The sequence below is a fragment of the Gracilinanus agilis genome, chromosome 2 (genome assembly GCF_016433145.1).
Source record: "Gracilinanus agilis isolate LMUSP501 chromosome 2, AgileGrace, whole genome shotgun sequence".
NCBI classification, from domain to species: Eukaryota; Metazoa; Chordata; class Mammalia; order Didelphimorphia; family Didelphidae; genus Gracilinanus; species Gracilinanus agilis.
This window is the reverse complement of record NC_058131.1, coordinates 441,066,006-441,077,677: the sequence shown is the minus strand read 5'-3', so window position 1 is coordinate 441,077,677 and position 11,672 is coordinate 441,066,006. Positions and strand designations below refer to the sequence as shown.

General features: G+C 39.2%; 1 protein-coding gene across 1 annotated transcript in view; it reads left to right on the top strand.

Moving 5' to 3' along the window:
* The first annotated feature begins 507 nt into the window (after positions 1 to 507).
* TGFBI (transforming growth factor beta induced) overlaps positions 508 to 11,672 on the top strand; it is a 67,504-nt gene continuing 56,339 nt past the window's right edge. The window contains exon 1 of the mRNA XM_044659939.1: positions 508 to 702. Coding sequence (XP_044515874.1) covers positions 569 to 702 — 134 coding nt within the window. The 5' untranslated portion in view covers positions 508 to 568. The remainder of the gene's footprint in view (positions 703 to 11,672) is intronic.

The window sequence follows — 11,672 nt, the reverse complement described above, 5'->3', positions numbered from 1 at the left end:
TGAGCTTCACATGGTCATATAAATGGGCTGCCACAAGAATTCAGGCTGGCATCAATTTGGGGTAATTTCAGAATCAGCTTTCCCACCTTTCACGTTTTGCTCTTGGATCCCTGTATCCTCTCTGGCCACTTATAGAATCTATCTAGACTGGCCTCTCAGGATTTGTATGAGTGAACCAAAGCATATGTGTTGGTTTGAGAAAGGGGGAGTTGCCTCAGAAAGGAGAACAAAGGAAGGGGGAAATGAACATTGCAGAAAGTTCAGGCTATCTCCAGTGTGTGGTGGGGGGTGGGAGAGAGAGGGGGTACTTAGTGCAGCCTCCTCTGGATGGAAGGTACACTCCCCATCGCATTACATTGCTCTGGCTCTGTGGCTTCTCCGCCCCTTTCCAGCCTCTCCCTCTCCTGCTGCCTCACTCTTATTTAACCTGGCTCCCCAGTTGGTAGATTTTTCACTTCCACTTAGGAGCCGTCAGTGTGTCTGTGTGTGTGTGTGTGTGTGAGTGTGTGTATGTGTGTGGAGACGGAGCTCCAGCTCCGCAGCTTCAGTCTCTTCCTGTCCCAAGACCATGAAGTCCTTTGTGTGGCCGCTGCCCCTGACTCTGGCTCTGGCCCTGACCCTGCAGGAGTCTCTTGCTGGGCCAGCCAAGTCTCCCTACCAGCTTGTACTGCAACACAGCCGGCTCCGAGGCAGGCAGCACGGGTAAGTCTGGGACAGCAAGGAAAGAGGGGACTGAAGGGAGGAGGGAGAGGGTGAGTCAGGGGCTTCAGAAAGCAAACTCCCTTCTTTTTCAAGTCATTCATTGCCCTAATCTTCTCTATTTCACTTTCTTGTTGGTCAAGTTGTTGTGGGAGTTAAATGAAAAATTAAAGATCCTAAACTGCAGCCAACTTTTTTTTTTTTAATTTTTTAAATTCCCAGTCTCCCTCCCACCTAAGAAAACAAAGTTTCTGTCTCTGATCATGTGCTCCAGGGCCCTGCCCCCAGAACTGGCTTCCCGTTGCTCTTAGTGGGTTGTAGCTTGGAGGGAACTGTCTCTTTTTCTGCTACTGGGATAGTTGGATTGCCTAAGGGAGCTGGTGTGGGAATAGGTTGGGACAAAGGTTTGGAGTTAGTATATTCCCAGGGGCACGAGTTTATCAGGTTTAAATAAATAGATTGCTCCTATTCCTGAGTTCTAGGGCAGGACTGGAGCTCCTGGGACAAGAAGTAATCACAACTTTTCCCCTGATCAGTGGAGTGGGTTGGTATTTGGAACCTCTTTGTACTCTTAACTCTTTAGAAGGAAAAAGGAAGTTATTTCAACAAATCTTTAAGTTCAGCCTATGTGCCAATCAATGTGCCAGGCTCTAAGGTGGGATGGACAGAATTTGGATAAAGGAGACTTGAGGTAATGTGGCACAGTGGAACAGATACTGATTCGGGAGTCAGAAGACATGAATTCAAATTCTACCTCTGATGCGTAACCACTTGTGTTACTTTAGGGAAGTCACAACTTGCCAGATTTCAGTTGCCACATCAGGAAAAGTATAAGAAAGCCACTGTAGTAAGAGCACTTGGAGTCAGAAGTCTTGGATTCAAATCCTACCACTCTCTTTTGTTACCTCTACAACACTGGAGAAGTAACAACCTCTCTGGCCCTGAGTTTCCTCAATTATAAATAAAGGGACTGGAACAAATGACTTTTAAGATCCCTTCCATCTCTAAATCTATGACTTTATGATATCTGAAACTAGAAATTTAGATAAAGCACGACCTCTATCCTTATGGATCTTAGATTATAAAGTTAGATTAAGACATAAGCGCAGATAACTACAATACACAATAATATATCACAAGTCCATTAGCGAAATGCAAATCAAAGTGAAGTGGGAGGAGTTTTCCTTCTAATAGAAAAGTGATGGAGGAGAGGGAATCAGAGATGGTTTGATAGAGGATGTGGTATTAAGACTGAGCTTTAAAGGATGGACAGAAACTTAACAGGCTAAGTTGGAGAGGAAAGACATTTTAGGTATGTGGAAACAGTGTGAGTAATGGTATAGAGCAGTGATGGGCAAATTTTTTAAAGAGGGGACCAAAGGAAAGGAAATGCTCATCTGTCAGTCTGTTTCTAAGGCAACTCTTTTGAAGTTTCATTGTATTATATCCTACTCATTGTATTCGTCAGATTAGGAATAATGTCGCATGGCCAGAAAGAACACTTCAGGGGGCCTCATCTGGCCCACAGGCCATAATTTGCTCATCACTGATATAGAGGAAGGAAAGCCCATTATATGTTTGGGAGACTAGAATCATCCATATCACTATGCCCTCCTTCAGACTGGGCCACTCACTCCACAGTATGTCCTGAGAAATAGAACATGAAGTTCTAAACTAACCAGTCTCCACTGCTCCTTACAGCCTTAAAAACAAACAAACAAACCCTTATCTTCTGTCTTAGAATTAATACTGTGCATTGATTATAAGTGTTGTGTTTAGTAGAAGAATACTAAAGATAAGCAATAAGGGTTAAGTGACTTGCCTACGGTCACACAGCTAGGAAATATGTGATGCCAGATCTGAACCCAGGACCTCCCTAAGCAATGGGAGTTATCCAAAGTCACACAGCTCAGAAATGTCTGAAGCCAGATTTGAACCCAGGACCTTTCTAGGCCTTGCTTTCTATCCTCTGAGCAACAGTGTTGCTCTCTGTTGCTACTCATTTGATTCCAAGTGAGAGGGTGCAGGAAATACAGAAATATTTTTCATTTTGGTAAAAATCTGAAGATTTTTATTGCACAATCATGAACCATTTGTTTTCTATTGGTAAGGAAGAAAGCAGTAGGTATTTTCTTTGATTTGCTAATATCTCTTGGCTGCACATCTAAGAAAGATAATGAAATGGATAGAGTGCAGGACTTGACATCAGAAAGAACTGAGTTCAAATCCAGCCTCAGGCACTTAATAGTTGGGCAGGCTACTCAATCTCTGCCTGCCTTGGTTTCCTCATCTGTAAAATGAGGATAATAATAGTTCTTACATCCTTTACCTTTACTTGAGGATAAATTGAAATATTTATAAAGTGCTTTGCAAATCTTGAAGCTGTTTACAAAAAAAGCTGTAAAGGGGGGGAAATTATTATTGGTTGGTTGGTTGAACTGAATATTCAAAGGGGTGGTTGCCAGGAAATGAATATATATCAATTCCGAATGATTTTTTTAACAATTTATTTATAAAACACAGGGAGAGAGTGAAAGTAGAGAAATGAGAAGAGGGCAGAGTAAGAGATCTAGCTTACAGAACTAGATTATGTGTTCAAGCCCTGGTTTTACTCTGGCAGGGTTCCAGAGGTCAGCCAGAGAGCCTAACAGTCAATTAACAAGGGTTTTAGCCTAGAGGCCTCCTTCCAATCAAAGGACCTCTCCAGAGGCTAGTATCTCCAGGGGAGCTAAGGAAGGGAGTCAGCCTTTTTTCACTCACCAAGTATTAGTTCAAAGGGTGAAATTTAAGAACAGTCTCACCAAGTCCAAGGTCTCAGGTCCAGTAAGCAGATTTTTCATTAGCCTCCAACTTGAACTCGGAACTCCAAAGAACCAAGAAGTGGATCCTTACAAGAAGTTGTAACTCCTTTTTAAAGGCTCTTCTTTTGCTTCACTTCTGTGCATTTTATGTGTACCAATCACAACAAAGGATTTGCTTAGGGCTTCCTGGGACAATCAATTCTGATCCATCACCCACTCTTGCAACGTGGGTCACAAAGATCCCCAACTTGAGAATTAAGTGGGGTGTTTACACTTTTGGTGATTTAATCTAAAAATGGGCAGAGTAGGCTTAATCCCATCTTCACAATCCCCCCTGTGATCATTTGGGAGACTAGTCTCCCCAATTGATCATTTGACATAATCATCCTGTACCCCTAAAAATCTCCTAACTACAATAGTTAGAGATAAGAGAGAAAGAGAGTAAACCCAGTGTTTTGCTAGGTGCATTGACAAAAAGCCAATTAGGGGGCAATTCCCTTAGGCATAAGAGTTTACATTCAAAAAATTGTATTCAACCTCCTTCAGTTCAATTAATTGCACCTCAACGTTCATTCTGGATCTTCTTCATTCAGTGTAGGTTTCTGCAGGCATCTTTATCCAAACAGTTCATTTTCTGGATCCAAGTAGTTAGCAATCTTCTTTTCCTGAAATTTTTTTCAAACAAAATTTTAAATCTTGGCTTTTTATGAAAATACAATCCTCTCTGAAGTAAGTGTTGACCAACACCCAGATCAGCTCAGAATACGTTGTTGAGTTATGGGGTATATGAGTCATTTATCAAAAGAAAAATCAAAAATGAATAGAAAAAATTTAAACTTTGGAAATAAGAAAAAAATTCAAAATCAGAATCAAAATATTAAAAATCTATGTATATAAAAATTTCTTAGTAAGCAAAAATAAATTCATAACAGGCCCTTTTATAAGAGTCCAATTTAATAAATTTATAACAGGCCCTTGTATTAGGGTCCAATTAAAGTAATTTCTGTCCCATAAATCAGAACAAAATGCAGTAATATTGTACCTACCCATTGGCAGCCAGGACTACAGAAAGTTGCCATACTATAAGAGAGGAAAAAAAAGGACTAGATTTTTATGTAAAATGGAAGTTTCGCTCCCTGGTCTGGTTTTACAATCACTCTCAGGGATAAGGGAGCCAGAACAGCCAATTATTAGGTGTTTGATAGAAAGTATTTCACAGGAGGCAGCTGGGTGGCTCAGATTGAAAGCCAGGCCTAGAGATGGGAGATCCTAGGTTCAAATATAGCCTCAGACACTTCCCAGCTGTGTGGCCCTGGACAAGTCACTTAACCCCCATTGCCTAGTCCTTATAACTCTTCTGCCTTGGAGCCAATACACAGTATTGACTCCAAGATGGAAGATAAGGGTTTTTTTAAAAAAAGTATTACACAAAGAGTGTGGTGAAAGGAGTCCTACATCTTAACACATGTCAAGCTCCACAATCTTCAGTCTCACACTATGTTCAAGTCCTTTTGTATTGGTGTAGAAGTTCAACAAACCTACCTGGATTGGTTTGGTCTTTTTTGACCTTATGTTTCTAGGCACTGTGCAGATTCTCATTAATACCAGTGGGATTGGTTGGGCTTCTTGGCCTTTGTGCTTCTTGGCACTGTATGATGTTTTGTTCCCTTCCCCTTTTGTTCCCTTCTCCTGGAATCAGTCAGAAATATTAATCACAATCCCATAACATTTATCAATAAATAAATCCATAGTCTGAAGTTTTTGGGTATGATTATAATAACAGGATGTGGAGTGTTTTTTTTTTTTAATTTTTATTTTTAAACCCTTAACTTCTGTGTATTGACTTATAGATGGAAGAGTGGTAAGGGTAGGCAATGGGGGTCAAGTGACTTGCCCAGGGTCACACAGCTGGGAAGTGTCTGAGGCCGGATTTGAACCTAGGACCTCCTGTCTCTAGGCCTGGCTCTCAATCCACTGAGCTACCCAGCTGCCCCGCTGAGCTACCCAGCTGCCCCTGGAGTGTTTTATCTCTTTCTCTCTCAGAGAAACTTGAAGAATTCCCTAAGTACGCTAGAGATACAAATAAGAGATTCATCTCAGCCTTTCCATCTACGACACATTTCCTGTCCAACCCAACCAACTGCCCCTTCTATTACTCAAAAAATTGCGGAGCTAAAACCTCATCTTGAGTATAACTCAAGTAATATGAGTGACATTTATAGTCCCATCTTAATCCCATCTCCATAGCTACTTACTAGATGCTGAAAGTGGCCTTTAGGCAATTAGAAAGCTCTTAGACTCTACAAATTGTTTCCATGGTCCTGAAGTCACATGTACCCCATGAGTATGATAGATATAAAAAGTTTCTTCTTGTGAAAAAATTTCAAAACCAACTTCTCCCTCATCCACCCAGGGCAGCTACTTTTGCCTTAGGAGCAAGAGGGTTACCCAGAATCCTGGAAAAAGAGAGCTAATTTTACATATGATGAAGGTGAGGCACAGAGAGGGTAAAGGACTTATCCCAGGTTACATAGATCCAGAGACTTAACAATATAGTGGAAAGACTAGCTTATAGAGGGAGTATCAAAGGATTTCTATTCGACTCAATTTTGTCACGAAACCACTAAGTGAACTTTGGTAATTCACTTATTTTCTCAGGGAAAGAGAGTTTCATGTGTAAAATAAGGAGAGTCAACCAAGAGACTTTTAAGTTTCCTTCCGACTCAACTATTTGGATGCTCAGTCTTTTTGTATATCTCCCAACCTCTGATCTACTTTATTTCAGTCTTTCTAATATGAAAAATACTTTAAAATATTTTCTGGGGAAGATGAACAACATAAAGGGTTGATGAAGTCATAAAAGATGACTCAAGGAATTCTATCAGTGCTCCCTTGATAGTTACAACATGGTGACTAGTAATGTTCTAAACAGATTCTTCAAAATTCCTTTAGTACAGGGGAAGCAGGGTGGCTCAGTGGATTGAGATCTAGGCTAGGAGACAGGAGGTCTTAGTTCAAATATGGCCTCAGACACTCCCTAGTTGTGTGACCTTGGCCAAGTTATTTAACTCCCATTGCCTAGCCCTTATTACTCTTCTGCCTTGGAACCAACACAGAGTATTGATAATAAGATGGAAGGTAAAGTTTTTTTAAAAGTTCATTTATTACCTCTCCTCTTCAACTCATAGAACTTTAATGCATATGTTATCATATTAGTCCTTATATCATTTCCAGCAAAACAGACCAGATTGACTTATTTCTGTTAAAGATGACAGATACTAAAGCAAGTCCCAGAGAGGCTGTCACTTGCCCAAAACCCTCTCAGGAATTGGTAGAGTCAAGATTAGAACATAAGTTTTCAAGCGTCTGACCCAATTGGACTTTTGGAGTATTGCTTTTGTGTACTGAACCCTTGGAGCACTTACAAAATGATCAGCAATTGACATTTATGACAAAAAATAAGAGATTAGATGAGATTAGATTTGGCAAAGGGCATGGGATATAGTACAGAGATGGGCATTACATACTTTATATCAAACTCTCCATAAGTGTGGAAAGATTAGATAAATCTGTGTGACTGACTTTTATTAACATTTGTGGCCAATGTTAAGACTTGGAAAAGGAACTTTGATGATATGGGGCTCAGGCTTAACAGATAGAGGTAGACTTTAGGGAAAAAAATGTAATGGGGAATTATAAATTCTTACAGAGACTGTGAATCTTCTCTCCCTCTATCCTAGAGTACTTTCTCCTCCACTCCTCTTTCCACTGATTATTCAATCTCATTTCAGAGTCAGGGGTGGAAAGAGAAGGATCTAGCTTCCCTGAGGCAGCTTATAGTACACAGATCGAAAACTGAACTTTGACTAAGGAATCTCTGAGTTCAAATCTGGCCTCAGACCCTTACTAGTTTGTGACCCAGGGCAAGTAATTTAACCTCAGTTAACCTCACTTTCCACAACTGTAAAAGGTTAATTATGAGGATCAAATGAGATACTATTTGTAAAAGGCACTTAACATAGGGTCTGGCACATATTACATTGGTGATTGCAAACCTATGACACACATGTCAGCACTGACATGTGTGGCCATTTTCAATGACACGTGGCCACATGTGACTACATACAGAAAGTATGGGGCCCCATGTAGAGGATGAAACATTTGCTATAGTGTAGTGTAGACACTCTGTGCACTATAGATGACAATTCTACCTATATTAATTTACCTATTTTGGTTTATTAAATACAGTTATACAATCATACAGTTTTGTTATTTAAACTATAAGTATTGTGAAATTATGGTGTTTTTTTTTTCTAGAAGAGACAGACCACCCAAGTTATGCTTGTTTTTTTGGCAAATTTTGACACACCGCACTCAAAAGATTGCACATCGGGCAGCTGGGTAGCTCAGTGGAGTGAGAGTCAGGCCTAGAGACAGGAGGTCCTAGGTTCAAACCCGGCCTCAGCCACTTCCCAGCTGTGTGACCCTGGGCAAGTCACTTGACCCCCATTGCCCACCCTTACCAATCTTCCACCTATGAGACAATACACTGAAGTACAAGGGTTAAAAAAAAAAAAAAAAAAGATTGCACATCACTGTATTAGATACTAATGTTACTCCCTTCCTACCCCTAATCTTCTGCTATGAAATTGAGTTATTATTGGGATGGGAAATGGAGTGGAGGAGAGAATACTGCTGCTCTGCTCACCTTTTCCCCTCAGGGGAACAGTAAGGAAGGAATTTTCTTCCCTCATGACTTCAGTGTCTTGTGTTGACCTTCCAGAGCTTTGGAAGAAGCTTCTGAGAAACTGGATTTAAGACTGAATTTGAATGCAATGTCTTTATGACTCTTCTGCAGTCTCATGACCAAAAACTTAGTCATTGGCCAGTATTCTGAGAGCACAACCCAAAGGCAAGAGATGGTATGCAGAGTTTGGGAAACAGCTAGTAAGTCAGTCTGGCTGAATTACTAACTACGCGGTGTGTAAAGGAGAGTAACATAAAATTAGGAGGGCTTCAAAATATCAACTGAGCAGTTAATTTTGTTCTAGAGGAATTAGGTAGCCATTGAAGGTGAAAATATATCTAATTATAGCAAGGAGATAGAGGCTGGCATTTACAACAATCAGCGATTCTTTTGCAATAAATAATTTTAGTTTCGAACTCTGAGACCTTGTGCTTGTAAAAAGTCATCCAGAGTTCTTGAAATGCAAAAGTATTTTGAACTCAGAGAGTCTTCATTTGTTTTTCTCTCCTTTCTTCTAACTTGTGACCCAGCCAAGATGAATTGCCTGCTTGGGGTTCAGCCAGAAGACCCATTGACATTTTAGTCATGAGTCTCTCTGGTTCTCCAGGGGTTCTCTTAGAAACACTAACATAACTATGGTCCACTCAGTGATTGGGTCAAGTTCAGGGAAATAGAGGTGAAAAGGGAAACAGAGAGACCTTGCATTCTAAAAAACACATCAATCCCCCCAAAGCAAAACAAACCAAAAAAACAAACAAACAAACAAAACCCAAGACAATAATGTCTTCCTTTTTAGCTGTGAAAACCTCTTTCTTAGCAACTTCCAGTCCTCTTTGAGATTAGTTTTCCTATAATTCTGAGAAGTACAGTAAGTTTAATTTCCCTAGAAAATATCCTGTTACCTATATGTTATTTTTGTTCAGTGATTCAATTGTATCTGATTCTTCATGCCACCATGGACCCTAACATGCCACTGTCTACGGGATTTCCAAGTAAAGATATTAGAGTGGTTTGTCTTTCTTCTTCTTCAGTTTTTCAGTGTGTTATCTTTCAAATTCAACAAGTAATTTCAAGAAACAGTTCTGTAATAGCTACTTCTATAAACTAACCTTAGCAGAACATTAATTGCTGAAATAAATATTTAGAGATTCTCTAGTCCATGTTCTCCATGCCTGATTTTATAAAAGAGAAAAGTTAACTCAGATGGCAAGTGCTTAACCAAGGGTACTCCCAAGGTAACCACAGCTGAGTTGAGATTTGACACCAATTCATCTGATTCTGAATCTACCTCTCTTTCCATATCACTTGAATGCCTCCATGTTGGACTTTGTGAGAGAACATAAAAAAGATACAAAATAAAGTACTTACTCTTAGTAAACATGTAATATATTTAAATAGAGGGGTGCTGTTGCTGTGGAAACAAATGAATAGCAATAGGATTCCACCAATATTAACTATTAATAGCTACTGGTTCTAAATGAGAAATGTTGGGGATCATAAAGAGAGGGAACAGGAATGGTGAAAGCTCTCAGGTTGAAGGATGCAGAGTGGAAAAGATGAGACTTAAAGTTGATTGTAAAGGATGTTAGATTTGGATAGGAAGATAAAGTCTTCTTCATGACTCTATTTAGGGTTTTCTTGACAGAGATTCTGGAATGGTTTGTCATTTCCTTCTCCAGTTCATTTTACAGATGAGGAAATTGAGGTAAACAGGGTTAAGCAACTTGCCCAGGATCACACACCTAGTAAGTGTTTGAAGCCAGGCACTGTATCTGCTGTGCTCTTAAACAACCATAGAATATATGTATTAAATTATTTCTGTAGTAGTGTGAATAAGCTACATTTCAACTATCTAATAGCTTTTGAGCCATGTGTTCCTTTTGTCCCAGATAGTTAGTGAGAAAATATAGCCTATGAATATGAAACAATTTTTTGGTGTTTGAAGATGCCTTACATGAAGGGAGAATCCATGATTTTGGCCTTATCAGTACCATTCCTTGATCTTCCAGGCTAACTGCTTTTATGCTGAGCAACTTTGGAAGTGGCTTTCACCCTATTTGCATATCATTGTTTTGGTACATTGCCATTTTCATGTAGTAATAACTCATGTTTTTATAATGAATCATGAATTTAGAAAAGAAGTAGACTATAGAAGTCATCTAGTCCAACTCCCACTCCCATTTTACAGAGGAATAAACTAAGATTTGAAAAGGTTAGATGACTTGCCTACAGTTACATTATAATAAATGAACAAACTTATTTGAGTTCAGCTCCTTGCACTCCAAATTTAGCACTCTTTTCATTGTACCATGCTATCTCTGGTTTACTAAGTACTTTTCTACATAGTAACCATATGTAGTAGATAGTGCAAATGTGATGACTGTCATTTTACCAAGAATCAGACTCACAGAAAGGTCACATGATATGGTAGGAAGGTCACCAGACCTGATTCAAGACCCTTTTGGGTCTTACTTCTGACAGTGACCAGTAGGGTGAAGAAGAGCAGGCCACTTATCCTTTCAGAGCCACAATTCTCTCATCTATAATGGAGGTAATTATATCCATAAATGTTAGAGAGTGAATAGAGACTCCTTAGCAGATAATGACAATGAAGAAAATGTTGTTCGACTTTTCCAGCATCTGTGGTTGTAGAAAATATTATAAAAGAGAAACTCCAAAATGATGAAAGGCAAGGTCAGGAAAGATGTTTTGAAAGAGGAATGAGTAAAGTAAAGATATATTCCCCATGTGGGCAAAAAAAAAACAAAACCTTACAACACATGTAGGTTTGAGCAATTGAATCAATATCACTTTCTAGGGTAAGGCATACAAAGAAAGATAATGAAAAATGGACTCCAAGGAAATCACTAGACTTAATATTATTGACTATTTGCTTTTTACACACATCTCTATCCTTAAAAGAATGAATTATACCTTGGATACGTGAAAGCCAATGTTTATTTTCTCAATTTATTTTCTCTCGTCTCTTAATACTAGTTATATTTTCTAACACTGTATCTAATAATAGTGGTGATTATGTACATTCTTGCTTTAATTCTAATCTTATTGGAAGGGACTCTAATTTATCCCCATGTTAAATGAATTCCAAAGGCCTCTCTGCACCCATAGAGGCAATGAGATAAGCTCTTCAAAATCAAATCAGCATACTCTCTGATACTTGTAATGTATCAGTGTAATGTAATTGTAATGTTAAAGTGGAAAAGATGAGCGGACTAAAGGCTTTTAGATTATAGGGGAACTTTAGACCATTATATCATGTAATGTTTTTTCATCTTCCTTCTTTACTTTCTTCCTTCCTTCCTTCTTTCTTTCCTTCCTTCCTTCCTTCCTTCCTTCCTTCCTTCCTTCCTTCCTTCCTTCCTTCCTTCCTTCCTTCCTTCCTTCCTTCCTTCCTTCCTTCCTTC